The sequence below is a fragment of the Pygoscelis adeliae genome, unplaced genomic scaffold, assembly GCF_000699105.1.
Source record: "Pygoscelis adeliae isolate BGI_AS28 unplaced genomic scaffold, ASM69910v1 Scaffold218, whole genome shotgun sequence".
In the NCBI taxonomy this organism is placed as follows: domain Eukaryota; kingdom Metazoa; phylum Chordata; class Aves; order Sphenisciformes; family Spheniscidae; genus Pygoscelis; species Pygoscelis adeliae.
In genome coordinates, this window is record NW_008825433.1 from 3,027,344 (window position 1) to 3,042,509 (window position 15,166).

The 15,166-nt window shown below is 39.0% G+C and overlaps 1 protein-coding gene across 1 annotated transcript in view; it reads left to right on the plus strand.

Annotated features, from left to right (window-relative positions):
* Window positions 1-15,166, plus strand: part of LTBP1 (latent transforming growth factor beta binding protein 1) — a 136,670-nt gene that overhangs the window by 97,448 nt on the left and 24,056 nt on the right. The window contains exons 20-23 of the mRNA XM_009331050.1: window positions 3,785-3,910; window positions 6,187-6,330; window positions 13,145-13,327; window positions 14,651-14,737. Of these exons, the coding sequence (XP_009329325.1) occupies window positions 3,785-3,910; window positions 6,187-6,330; window positions 13,145-13,327; window positions 14,651-14,737 (540 nt within the window). The remainder of the gene's footprint in view (window positions 1-3,784; window positions 3,911-6,186; window positions 6,331-13,144; window positions 13,328-14,650; window positions 14,738-15,166) is intronic.

Here is a 15,166-nt window from a genome sequence, read left to right on the forward strand (position 1 = left end):
AGTGAGTTTCACAGACTTCACCAGCCTTCTCACATTTGCTGACAGAGATGTTTTAGGGCATCAACTACTTCTTACCTGGACGCTGGCTAGAGAAGTAAGAACACAAAGGTGAAAACAAGAATCTCTCTCTTACCCCATCATCGCAATGTTGGAATGACCATCCAGCATTACTGCCTTTAGATGGCCAAAGTCTTTATTCAAATATTCATTTTTCTGATTTTCTCATGACAGTGATTTTCATGTATGGGTGTTATGGGCAGCCCTGGAAGTCTCAGAATCAGAGCTCTGTTCCCCTAAGCACTGTGCAGAACTGTCCTAGGAAACAGTTCCTCTTCCAGACACTTTGCCATGTAAGTAGATTTCAGTGAGACTTAAATATCACGCCTGAGGTTAAGTATGCCTTCATCTTGTTCAGGTTGGCAGAAAACAGGAACACGGTGTTGAGCTGAATAGGAGTGCGCATGAGTGCACACATGTTTTGCCTTTCTTTAGATCCTGATGATGTTAGATCAAAGGAGTTTTGATTAAAGCAGGCAGCACAGAGTCATGGATCCTAAAACAGGTCGTAATTACAGAGAACTGCTTTAGTCACTGTATAGACATAGGATATACTAGTTTCATATTTAGTTTTTCCCCTTGCTTTGTCTCCATATAGCAAGAGAATCACCGATTACAAGCCTCATGCTTTACAGGGTGATTAAAGAAACAAATGCCCTTTCCGGCTGTAAAGCAGGAGTCCTCTGAGTGAGCTGTCTAGACAAGGAAAAATATGTGGTGCTTGGACCTTCTCTGTAATTTGCCATACACTGAAAGATCCAGTCATGTTCAGACTGTGTACTCTTTACAAACAAAACTGTCCTCTGTGGCTGTACTATGTACTAAATTAGGACACTTGCTACAATCACAAGTTTTGTTTCCGCAGCTTTTCAGTCAATGACCTTAGTTTACCTTTAGAGAACCAGCTGCACGATCCATTCGCCTATCTGTTTCCTTTAACATTTAGTTATTAAGTAAGAGAAATACTGTAATTTAGGTAATTCTAAAATCCCCAGTTGTAGTCTCGCTTTTAACAGAGTAACTGTCCTGTGGCTCAGGAACTTTTGTTATTAAACTATAGTTGGCCACTGAAAATAAAAAACGCTGCGTTATTGTCTGTTGTCTTAAATTCCTGGCTGTCAATCCACCATTGTTTACTCATTTTGAATTACCTTTCTTAACTTAACAGGATTTTCCAAATAAGAGAGAGAGTATTCAGATTTTTTGACCAGATATGTGAAACTCTGATGATCGTATGAGAATAAAAATTAAAATAAGATACGTTATGCAGGTATAATGCGCAGCAGCAAGAGGGAGGGACCACAAAAACACAAGCGTAAAGAATTTGTATCTTCTTTCTCCCAGTAACTCCATATGTATCTTTTTATAATTCTGTCATTATGGTGACTGGAAAAGGAAAGGATATCAAAGGTAATACTTGACCTTTCACCTTCAGCGGTGTATTTAATACAGATATATATTGCTCACTCTTACTGCTGAATTAATTCTACTAGGGAGAGCTTGTGGTAGATTTCAATAAGTTCAGTATGCAGAAACCACCCAAATACTCGTATTCAGTTCCTTGAGAATAAATATACTAGCTATTGTATTCTTTGCCAAATACAAATAACCCTTTCTAAGATAAATTCCTTCAATATTTTTCCTTTGCTTAATAAATCAAGCCATAAAGAGCGTTAAAGCCTTTACTGACAAAACCAACAAACCAAATAAATTATTCTGCCAGTTCCATCTGCAAGTACTTTTTTTTACAATTATCAATTATACTCATGTCTCGTAGATTTCAGTGTATGTAGTACATACAGTTTTTGCATGAATTCTGTGTTTTAGCTGAAGGTTGTTAACCAGTGGATCAGTTTAGTAGGAGAAGAGGTAAGTTTTCCATCACTTAAACATCCTAAAGTGAAATTAGATGCCTTTCTGAAAAAGATGTTAGAATCCACAACTTACAAAATTTGCCAGAGACAGCTTTTTAACCTATTTAAGAGGTCAGGCTACATGATGTGGATAGTCTCTTCTGGCCTTAAAAATCTATATACAGTCCTAGACCTGTTCAAACCCCAGCCACAGCAAAGAGGAAAAGACCTCCAAAAAGCCTCTCCCTGAGGCAGACAGAAGCATGCGTGGATGAATTTGGGCACTTGGGGAGCGAGAGGGCTGCACAACAGGTAACCTGTTAGGGAATGTGTGAATGGTGTGCTGCTCAAATCTGGGTAGCTTGGGGAGCTGTGACCATGTGGTTCAAAGACCAAGAATTCCTGTTCAGCTGAGTGTAAGACACAATTTAAAAGTAAAAATGTCCTTGCTCGGCGAGCACTGTCACGAGAAGAATGAGGTGCATCTTTGCTGACTTTTCTAGACCTTTGTTTGACACAGCTGTGAACAGCTGGAGGAGTAGACAGGACTGTGTTTGAGCCCTACTCTCCTTTCAGAAAGACACCAAGCAGCAGCGCTGCTCACCTGTTCAAAGCAGCCCCCTCTCTGTGGCAATGCAGGATTCAGTCCTGCCAGCCCTTTAGTTCGGTGAGTGCCCTAAGGCCTTCACTGGAGGTAGAATAATGGTAGGATCCATCACATGAAGGTCTACTCTAATGTGCAGAATTAATGATAGTAGCTAGCACCCAGCTAAATCAAAAGCGATTCACTTTATTCACCATTTAAAATGTAATTTCCCCTGAGGCACAGTGCAGAAGTAACTCCAAGCGGACAGCAACCTTACTTCACAGTCATAATGGTTTCTAGGAAAGAAGTATAGCAATAATTTCTCTGCTTCAAACTGCAGAGGAATTTAGAAGGCAGAAGGTACTAATCCTAGCATCCTGGTAGGTTCTCAGTTTCAGTTAATGTTCTTCCTCCTGAAAAACACACCATACATCTTTAATGACCACAGATGGTCAGGGCCTTGGGTTTAGGTCTTATGTTGAGTGAAGATAAAAACAATACATTCCTAGCACTTGTAATACACTTACAGAAAGAAACCACGTTCTGCCACAAGTGGCTCTGCTTCGTTATAGGCTGATGGGCAGCAGAGTCAGAGACTTACTCATGCAAGTGACTCTTACTTGTAAGGCCAGCAAACCACAAATGGGAACTACAAATGAAAGGGCAAGTACAGAAAGCAATTAGTAATTAGTTCGCCTACCTGAGTAAGATTATTCATATGTGTAACTTTACAGGATTACAGCCAAAAGGCTCAGTCCACAGATATTTACCACTTACACATACGCCATGAAATTATTTTCTGTGCCGAGAGCCAGAATGAGATCTGTGCAGCACTTCCGCCCAATGGATGCAACCATACCCTTGAACTCTTTTTGTAGGCACAGTGGGTTCAGATTCACACACGTTGTTGACTGTATAATGCCACACTGGCAGAATCTGCAAGCCAGTCAGCGAGATGGTCATGTTTAAACTATGTCTTACTCTGTGGTATGTAGCATCATGCCATGATTGGCAGGTTTGGTGAAACAGATGGGAGACAGTTGACTAAACCTGTTGTCTGACAGAAGATATTCCCTGTGAAGCTAACACTGAAACAATTTCTTAAATTGTACGTGTGCTTACATTAAAATTTTGTGTCTTGTCCTTAGTGTTTTCCTTCCCAATGTATAGAGGGACATCCTTGCATCTGTTTGCAAAAAAGGCCTGTCTGTCGTTTTTCTGCAGTCTTCATGAACGTCTGCCTTTGATTGTCACACGGCCTGTCTGATGTTAAAATTCTTCCTTGCAGATGTTGATGAATGTGCGAATGGCACAATATGTGGCAGTCATGGGTTCTGTGAAAATATGGATGGCTCCTACCGCTGCCTCTGTTACCAAGGGTATCAGGACCCACAGGATGGGCAAGGGTGTACAGGTGAGTTCTTAGGCGCAAGTACTCATTCCTGCAAGGTTCTAGTGAGCAAAAAGCGGCATATGAGCAAAATGCGTTTCTTCACAAGAACATTTTTGTTTTCCGTCATTTTCTGTTAAAGTTGTACCACTTACTAGTAAAATACGGTTGAGCTGTGCTTTACTCACTGAACTTTGTGCCAGATGGAAACTTAACTGTGTATCCATTTAATGAGAACCTGTTATTAGGATTGAATGGAAACCAACAGCAAATAAGCTGAGCCACTCATTTTCTCTCTTCAAAAAAAAAAAAAACCACCAAGAAAACACTATTTTTGCACGTCAGGACCATTCACAAATATAAATCATAATAGATTGCATTTAATACTTTAGCCTATTTAAATGCAACATCTGTTTAGTCTCTTAGCTGAATAACCAGAACTCTGTACTACCCCCTACAGGAAATAACGTCTGGCATGTGGTACAGCCAGTCTGAATTAGATGGCACACCTCCCTAGGCACATCATATTTGAACAGTTTTTAACATTGGCTTTGAGCTCCAGGAAAGACACCTATCACCATGAAAAGATGTGGGATTTCTGTAGGTGTGTAAATACTGCACTTTTCTCTTGTGAGTATTAGGTTTCCAGATCTGCTGTTCATAGCGATGGTTGGACCTGAGATCCATCTGAGGCAGCACAAGTTTCTAACATAAAATTAATACCAGATCAAGGAAAGGTATTCATTAAGCAATTTCTTCAAGCCAGACTCAGGATGAAACACACTTACCAGGAACAGAGACCTGAACAGAATACTGAACAGAGAGGAGGAGTTAGAAGTTTTACAGAAGTGTTTGTATGTGTTTTCTAATATATTAAATAGTTTTACTACAAAATTCTTTATGCCATTTGGCACTTAGTTTACAACATACCAATGTATATTTTTGCATACAGTGACTTTTCACGGATGAAAACAAATGAAGCAAAGAAGGGTGGGGGGAGAGGGGAAGAAAGCAAAAGCTGGTGTGAAACTAAATTTAATTTTGAGTTGCCAGTGAAGTGATTCTGCACCATAAAATAATGTCTTAGGTTTTTTTCTTGTAAACAGTATATAATATAAAATACTTTATAAATTTTTATGCCAGTTATCTACCAAAGCAATTTTAGGAAAAGGTAAGTCTCTTTAGCTCCTGGCCAGGCAACATTCCTCAAAGACGACTTATTCCTTGTGACAGGAATCCAGCAAAAAGATAAAGAAAAATCTAAGTAAAAGTGCTGAGCAAACCGCAAGTTAAAATGCATATTTATATAAAAATACTCCAAAATCAACATTCAGTCATATGACTAGGTTTTCATTCTTGGTGGATAAGAGGTAAAAAGGATAGAACGTTGCCCCACAAGTTATACTTTAGACCACACTCAGTTACAGAAATTTCTGAATTGTGATACACAAATTGTAATTTTCAGATTCTGTCATTAGTAGACAAAGTAGATTTTCAAAAGTAAACTTTAGCAACTGAAAAGAGAGTAAAGTTAAGTGATCCCGACGGTATTTGGTAACCCTTGTTTAAACAGCAGACAACTCTCCCATCGATCAAAGAAGCATTTCAGGGTAGACTAGTTAGCGGGTATGTGGAATCCAAGTTAAAAATACGTGGGGTTTTCTGGGGAGAGGAAATTTGCAGTGTTTTGCAGGGGTTCCCTGGGTGACCTGGGCATAACCCTTGTGGGTTCCAGAGCGGCCTGTGAGACTGTGCATACAAGAGGTGGCGCTGGGGCTGGGGAATTCACTGTTCAGTGGATGTTCACGAGGAAAATGGGATTTTGAGGAGAAAAGAGACTTCTCTTTTCATAGTGCAGTCTGAATCACACCGAAACCTATTCATTTTGCTCCTTGAATTCAGTGGAAGTCTGATAATAAAGAAAGTTAAGAAAACAAATGAAATGAGTCTGAATCTTAAATCCCAAGAAAAGGGTACAAAGAAAAGCAAGTATTTAAAAATGAGAAAGAACCCCAAAAAAACCTGAAAAAAATGAAAGCCAGAGTTCCAGTCTCCAAGCAGCATCTAATCAGCACCAATAGTCTATGAACTAAAGCCAACTACTGTGGCTTTCAGGGGCCTTTTTTTCAAAGGACCGATTACTTGTTTATGAATCCACTTAGGTATTAGTGAGGTTTTAATCCTTCCCCAGAGATCACATCTGTAATCTGGCAGACAATATTGGCACAGGTACAGCAGATAAAAGAACAAACTGTCAGTAGTGGGTCTGAATTGATTTATGTTTTGGATTTTTTGCCCAGATGTGAATGAATGTGAAATGCTGAGTGGAGTATGTGGCGAAGCCCTCTGTGAAAATGTTGATGGTTCTTTCCTGTGCCTGTGCTCTGATGAAAACCAGGAGTATGATCCGATGACCGGACAGTGTCGCTTCCGTACCTCACCAGGTAAAACGCCAGTGGATTTTTGCATGCTTGGCATGATTTCCACTGCATATGTAACCAAGGAAAAAGTAAAGTTGGTTTAAATGCTGGTGTTGCTTTAACTACAACAGAAAAATTTAAAACTTTGTCATCTTGAAAGCGTGTGCGTGAGAAGAGGTGTTTCTAGGATGGAATATCTTATCAGTGAATCATTAGCAGTGAAAACATAGCAGAAACACCTTCTAAATTTTATATGTCAACAGACTTGGCAGTAATAATGAACAGTTACAGCAGTTAAGAGTAAACAATCTCTTGTTCGCTGTACTGTAACAATGAAATGTGATACGGAATCAAGTCTGTGGCTTGAGTGATTTTATTTTTTGTTCAAATTTTTACAAACACCCACCAATATGCTTGGACAATGTTTAAGGGAGCATATGATTAAAAACAAAATTTGTATATAGCAGTATCCTCTTGCATTATCTAGCACTAACATAAGTCCTCAGAAAAGGTAGTTGGGAAAGCAAAAAGCCAAAACGCTGAATTGTTGTCAGTCTCTTTGAGTGCCCGTCTGAGTGCCCTTGCCTGTTTTACTCCATCTTTTGTCCTGTTTTTCCTAGTAGTCCATTGTACTGGATTTGTGAGCTTCTGTTATCAGGTGTTTCGGGTGTTGCAAATATTACTGGAAATACACTCATTAAAAATGAGTTTAGGACTCTCAAAGTTGCCTCCACATTTCTACACTGATCCAGTTTGGAGAAAGGAACAAGCCCACAATAAGGAGCAACAGAGTACAAGAAATTAAGGGATTTACTTGCACAGCTTTTTTTTTCCCCTCCAGAATGCAAATCTTGGTATTTTTCTTATTTTGTTCTTACGCTGCAGGCTGATCTAGCTTCCGGAAAGCTTTAGAATAACTGGCTGTAGTGCCAGGATACAGACTCTACAGCTTACAAGGCTGTGGCTGTTTTCTCCTGTTACTCATGGTCTTTCAGACTTGTAAACAAGGTTGAAATATCTGTGATCTAATTGCAACAAGTATTTAGATCACTGAATGTAGCACTCACCAGCACTCAAGAATTTGCCTGTGAAATACATTAACAGCTGATTGACAAACTGAAACCTTTGCAAAATCTTGTGAGAATGATTCAGGCTTACAGGAGCTTGTTTTATAAAGAAGGAATGAAAAAAAGTAAGATGGCTGAGGCCTCCATTCCTGTTTGCAAGGAAAAATACCACAGTACCTTTCCACCATGAAGCAGATTAGCTTAAATACCCACTGATGATAACTGAAGTAGCAACATTTAAAATTCTTCCATGAACTTATGGAAGAAGAGTGTTTAAATTATATTATCAAGATTTGCAGATGTGAATGCCATCTTCGTTTTGGTACTGTGAGGAGGTAGTACTTGAGAGAAGTCAGCTACTTGTCGAAGCAAAACCAAAGCTAAAGAAATTAGCAGAGGACCTGAGCCCATGTAAAAAGAAGTCAAGTCCAAGGAGCATTCAAGGACATACCCAAACATTACTGTGGGGAGGGAGAGGATGAAAAACCCAGTTGGCTGACTGTACTGTCAACAGATGAATAACTCTACTGTCAGTACTAACTCCATTTTGTTGTCACCAGTGAACATAGCTTTACTGTGATCAGTTTGGAAAGAAGCCGTTCTTCCTTCCCCTCCAGCCTTCATCAGGCCCTAACAAAACATGTGCTTCAGCTTTGACTCTTCTCTGATAAGGTCATCAAGGAGGAAGATCTCACGCAGGAGACTGGATTAGGACCCAGTGAGATGTACTTTACACCATGTGCTCTTGAACTAGAATAAGGAAAAATGGCAGTACTAGGAACAGAGATCTTGCTATTTATTCTCTTAGTTTTCTTCCAAAGTAAAGGGAGGAAAGTACTGTTGTTAGTTCTTCTTAAAAAGGATTCTTGCTTTCCTGTACATCCTGCAGCCTTGCTGTTTTTTTTGGTTTTTTTCTTTTATCAGCTGGCTTCTGTTTCTCCAGACCTCAGAGACTGACCAGTCAAGTATTGACCAGTCAAGTAATGACACTGCCCCATGTACCTCTGGATTTGACATTTCAGGAGCTGACAATACACACTTCATTCTTCCACATCTGCTCACTTTGCTTATTCCTATTTTGTTCTGGGAACCAATGGGTGGCCCTCGTGCAGCTGTCAGCTCAAGAGGGAACAAAACCAGTCTTTTCTTCCCCATTTGGAAGTGGCATAAGCCCCATGTGCTTACGGCAGAATGAGCAAATAACAGTTATGTTGGTTTGCCCAACAATGAGTACTTCAGCCTCCCCTGAGACCAGCTGCAGCATGATCATATAGGAACAGCATGCTGTCTCCCTGCGAAGAGCGATGGCATAGCTGCACATCCTCTGGCTTTGACAAGCCACATACTCGAGTCAGGCATGCTGAGAGCTTTGAGAGCTCCTATGGTGCATGTGGACATCATCTGTCAGCATTAGCTTGCATCACGCCTATTTTTAGAAAGGAGGAATTTAGTCTGCATTATCCTGTTGCACATATCTATAGTTGTGTGGTTTACTCAGCTTTTGCTTATTTCTCATTTTGTACTTCTGTGCATGAAGAAATGTTCGTCCACCTCTTATCAAGTGGAAATAGGTGAAGATTGTTCAAATGTTACTTTAATTTGGGAACTTTTTTGCATGTGGTTAAAGGCTGTTAGCTTCATGGAATGGGGTGTGTTCACACTTTTCTTTACTTGCCATTAGGGCTCTCGAGATTTCCTTCTATTTAGATTTCACTTGGTGGACATTCATCTATTGTTAGCTGTGTCCTGAAACGATCCTCTCAGTGTATGTATTGGGAATTCTAGCCCATATTGTCACGTTCCAGTAACAAACCAAAAAAAGTAATTGTGCAAGGTTTGATTGTCTTATTCCCCTCCTCTCTGCCCTGCCGTTCACAAAATGTAGCAAATGCTTCAGAAGGAAGAAAAGATAAAGGAGGAAAGAACTCTCTCTTGTATTAGATGAAACTTGGCTGTTATACATCTTTGTACCTAAGAGAGGAAAAAAATGCCTGGTTTGGGTTAAAGTCTTCTCATTTATTCTTTTAACAAGATATATAAAGCCATTTATGATTGATTTCTAGCAAGTACCAAGCTGAATGCAGTTTGAGTAATAATCCGTATTAACATGGTTTCAATTGTTTCTACATAAGAAAAAATTTGAGGCTGCCAAGTAACATTTTATAAATCTGATCCGAAAGCTTCCTGAAGGCTAGAAATTTGGTGCCTGAGTACAAATTCTAAATTTCCTAAACTTTAAGGGCTTTCTAGATGTTAAGACTTTAAAGGAAACTCTTCATATTTGTATTATTTTTTTAATGGCAATATGTGCATGGGTTTTCTAAGGCAAATAACGATCTGAATTTCAGTCATCTATGAACATAGTCTTAGATATCATTTTTAAATGTGCATCACTTGCCCTAAGCCCTGAATTGTACATATGCATGTATATGCATGTACACTGCTCACACACACATTAGGTGTTGTAGCTTGCCACATGTGGAGCCAACTGAGAAATCTAAACAAGTACACCCTGACAATAGGCACGTAGCAATCTATTTTTACTGTCTTTTTGAAAATCAGGTTCTGAAAGTGTGTGTTACTCAAGCTGTTTGCTCAGTCACCGGAGTCTTTGCTGAGGTTTTAGAAGTCGTGAACTTGTAATGATGATTTTTCTCTTTAGCAACCACCTTACTGATTCCACCTGTGAATAAGAGGCGTCAGTACACAGTTGCAGTATTTAAGATTCCATCAGTTCTATACGTTTTGTTTTTTTCAGATCATAGTTATTAACAGGCCACTATTTAGGCAAATATTTAAGTGTATGCTGAAGTCTAAGCATGTGTTAATATCCTGATTACCCACTGAATCCTGTATCACTAATGCACATCTTTGCATCAAACACATGCTGAAGCATATCGTTGGATCAAGGTTTCGCTAAGGTATATAAATCTATTTCTAATAAATACTTCAGAGTTCAATCGAGCAGCAACTATACAGAATCTCTCTATAGGCTGTTAATAGAACAGTCATATCAACGAACTGATAAAATTACGTTCCTTTACCAGCATGCCTTTGGCAGAGACACATTTTACATTTTCTAACAACAAAAAACCTGAAATAACAATGATACAAAAAATGTATCCATTTCCTATCGTATTTTGTCAACATACCTAGTGAAACCACTTTCAAAAACAACCTGTTTATGAAATGGTTAATAATGTATGAGAGAGAAATTACAAGCTTGTAGACACAGACTGGGTCTTGGTTTAGAGAGAAAAAAAAAAATAATAAAAGATTTGTGTCTCATTTGCTTTCCAAACATTCATGACGCCTGCTTGACTAACCCTCAGTCACAGCTGTGTAAACAACAGACTTTTAAGCTGCTGAACAGATAATGGGAGGAGAAACCAACACATCATATGTAAAATGGGAATAAACAATGACATGATGAGATTGTCTCCCCTTCCTCCCGAGGCAACTTCTGGTGTTCTTTCTCTGGTAAACAGCGTGAAAACTGCCATGCTTTTTCTCCTGTTGAAGATTTGGCTTTGATTCGGTTAGACAGATGGCAAACGGCCAAGGAAAATGTATAATTTGTAGCTAAAGTACTGGGCTCTCACCTTGGAACAACAGATTTAGTTCAGTTGCATTTCTGTGACACATGATAGTCTTAACGTAGTTCCTATTGGATAGCAGCTGATACCACAAAACCACCGCACTTTATGAAATTCAGCACATTATGGAAAATTGTAATTATCTGATGAGGGGAGACCACAGGCTAAACTAACAAAGATGAAATAAGCACTCAGTTGGGTGTTTCCTTTAGTGTACAACTTAGTTATATTGGCGAAACAGCAAAGGAAAGTTTGCCTTGTAGGTGGCAACATTGTACTAAATTTGAATAGAGGTGTCTGCCAGCCCCTCAACCTCCGAAAACAGAAACAGTCACTTTTCTGAGGAAAATAGAAATAAATCCAATTGTCTGTTTGGAATTAGAAGCCAAAAGAACTATTACGCACGTTCATACTATTGAAGTGCAATAACAGGCAATCCATACTGGCATTTTTAAACCTGCTTTTCTCAAAACCAGTCTAATATTTGCATGTTCGGTAAAACTGCCTTGCCCCACTGCTTGGGGGAATGTGGGTGGGCAGGCATAACAGGCTTGAGGTAACAAGAGCTGGAGTTCATTGAATTCCTTCAGCATTTGTTGGACAATCACGATCTTCAAGCTCCCACCTCACAGCCATTATTTTTTAAGTGGATGGGATTAGAAGAAAATGCATCCTATAATTGACATAAACAGGCTGAGCTTGACCTCCAAGAGACAACCAGAGGCGGGCAGATGAGGTGGTCAAGTGAACTTGGCTCTCCCAGGTATGCCAATACTTGCAAGTGGGCCAGCCTTAAACTCTTTCTTGAAAAAAGCTACAAGGCAAACAAAGGTAGTTTATACACCACAACTCTTTGGGTCTTACTAGTTTTCTAGCATTATGAAATGCACTGTCACTCAGGAATAAAATAAGGTTTTGATTCCCGCCTGGATACATGCGTTACCTGAGAAATGTCTCCTGTTTGCTATATTGTGCAAGAGCCCGAGTAGAAATGAATGAAATCTCAAACAATGGAAAAATCAGCCAACATGCAATAATTTTTAGTAGGTTTTTGTGAATCAGACATTTGTTAAGTGCTAAGCATAAAGAATTTCCCAAGATAAAAAGGAAATAAACTAGTCACCTCAAGATTTATCTATCTTAAGTTCCTGAACAAAGTTTTGGTTTTGATTAATATATGTGAGTATTTGTAATTTTAGAACTCGGTTACCTTATGGACAGCCTATGAAAAGTTTGTCGTATTGATCAAGTGTGAATAAAAATTTTATGTGATAGTTCCCACTTCTGAGCTCTTGATGAGAATTTTTGTGGAAATGCAAGGTCAAATAGACAGAGGTCTGCAATCATAGGTATTTCTTTTCAAACTCGCTTCTTGGTGTGCTGTAGGAATATTGCTTTAGAAAGGTCTTTGTCTATTAATAGGGTTTTTTATTGGATCTGTGGGAGACACTATTTCGCCTCCAGTGCCTATAAATATGGTGAGAGGACCCACTCAACTGCTAAAGGCAGAAAATCTGACTTCTTGGCTGGATGTCTATTTTAAAGTATAAGCCTATTTTAAAGTAAAGCCCAGAGTCAGTTAACTTGACATCTGCATCATATTCCTCTGCTTACTGTGGAGTCAGTTTGTTCCTTTTGCAAAAATCATAAAGGGCCTTGTTTTCAAGTGTGGAACATGCTTTTTAATTTTCCCAGTCAAATTAAAAGGGGCTGGAAATGTTCATTCTTTTGAAAATCGGGCCTTTTCAGTTTGTGCCTTAGCTCCTTTATCTGTAAAATTAGGTTGTAATGTTTGCTTACCTCTGCGAAGAGCTTCAAGATTCATACATGAAAAGCACTATGTCAGTAGTTGGGCACGGTAGTTAGATAGTTGAGCATGAGAGCAGGTAGTTCATGCATTGCTTAAAAATGAAAGAAGTAGAAACGTGAAGAATCCCTTTGAGGCCAAGTTGGAGAACAGGTCTGAAAAAGTCAAAGGAAGGTTATAAACTTCCATAATTCTTCCTAAGAACAAAAAAGTTAAACCAAAATTTGTACTTAACCATTTTCTTCCCCGCCTGACAATGCTGCTCTAGACTGTGGTGAAACTGAGGTACTGTGGCTCTCCCGACTCTCCCATAAAACTGATTCATTTCACATGTCATCTTCCATGCTTTGTTTTCTTTTTGCCTTTAGAATTACCAGTAGAGGCTGATCAACATGAAGATGGAAAGAAGGAGTGCTACTACAATCTGAACGATGCTAATTTCTGTGACAATGTGCTTACATCCAATGTAACCAAACAAGAATGCTGCTGTACCTTGGGTGCTGGCTGGGGTGACAACTGTGAAATCTTCCCATGCCCTGTCTTTGGAACTGGTAAGAGGAGGCCTTCTGTCCCTTTGCACACTCTCAAAGCGTTGTGTTTATGTTAACAGTAATCTGCTTTGCCTTCAGAGAAGGCTTGCCCACTAAATCCCTTATTCTGTAGTGTTTAGTCATGACTTATCCATGGGAGACTTCCACGGAGGAAAAGTTAATAGGAATAATTCATACCTGGTGTAAATCCATTGGCTTCACTGCAGTTACCCTAGGGATAAAAACAGCCTGTTACTGAACAGCATTATCTCCAACTGATTTTAAACAAAGATGGATTCTCACAGAAGCTTTTTCCAGATGCTATGGTAACATGTTAGATTTTTCCCACAAGCAGGAAAACAAAGGTAAGCGTTACAGTGTTTTTGAGTCTGCAGCTATTCTTTGTAATGTTGTTTCCACAGCACTATGAATTACTGATATATATTATGACGTTATTTTCACATTTTGTTACTGAACAATTCAGTAAATCATGTTGTCTGCAGACCATTGTTTAACCTCTAAATATTAAATTAGAAAAACATAGCCGTATGATATTTGTCACAAATATTGAAAACAGCACTTGAAACATAAACAGTGATGGCTGAAATTCAGAATCCAGCTGGAAAATAATCACGTAAGAGAGAACATGTGTAAACTTTTTGAGATTAAATGCTAAAGATTACTTTTCACACAAATGTATCATCATGTTTAATTCCTGTTTTAACTGTACTTTAGAATTGGTGAAACTGAAACGAAATGCGTTACGAAAAGAGCCTCTCTACTTGGATAGATTTATTTGATTCTGTATCGTCTCTGAGACACTTTAAATAATTTCCCTCTGTAATCCACACCGTGTTCTCCTGTTGCAGTCAATTACTGTTTTTCCTGCATAAGGACTGCAGAATGTGGACGGGGTTTGTATCTCGGTTGGGGTATGTCTAGATTGCAGCTTGCAGTATAGCTCAGAGAGGCCCACGCTAGCTTTAATTAAGATAATTTGGCTACTGGTATTGTGGTAACTGCAGTGCACCATGAAACCCAGTAAGGACTACATTTTCCTGCCAAGGAGCAAGAGAAATTAGTTTGCGTGGAGCTCTGTCATGCTGTGGGTGCCCTAGCTAGGTTTTTCAAAGCCAGCGCTACAAACTGAGAGCAGGGGAAAGTCTGGCTTGTAGCATTAGCATCCCCCATTTAGCAAAAGGTGTGCATGACTGCCTGATAGATGTGAATAAGGCAAAATGTTGCCTCAGATTTCTCAAAATACCCTGAAACACATATGTAACACGTACATATGTGAGTAACTTTTTCTTAACAACACAATTTTTTGTTTTCTCTTTCTCCTAGCTGAATTTACTGATTTGTGTCCTGAAGGAAAAGGTTTCATTCCCTCTGGAGAATCATCTTACGGGCTTCTTGCTCAGAATTACAAAGGTCAGTACTGACTTGTATGAAGTTTATTTCAGAAGTTCTCGTAGTTGACTGACTAGAAATGTGAGCTAGCAATGTAAACATTCTAATTCAAATTTTATTAGGTGACAAAAACAGGTTGTGATATGAAACGTTACTGAAAATCATCGTTTGACAGATTGTTAAGAATGTCAGTTATACGGTCTCTGTGATAGTCTGGTTGAATTTATACTAAGTGCTATAAGTGAGAGTAGGTACTGAGACCACAAACCTCAAATACTCATTTACATATGAAATACAAAGCCACCTTAAATTTGTAAATAAATGTATGGGGAGTTGGGAGAGAGAAAAAAAGTTCTGTTAAACATTAGACTTACAAGTGAGAATGGATATAAAAACTGAAGAGAAGTTCAACAACGATGTTTTTATTACAGAACTTCATGAAATAAGTAT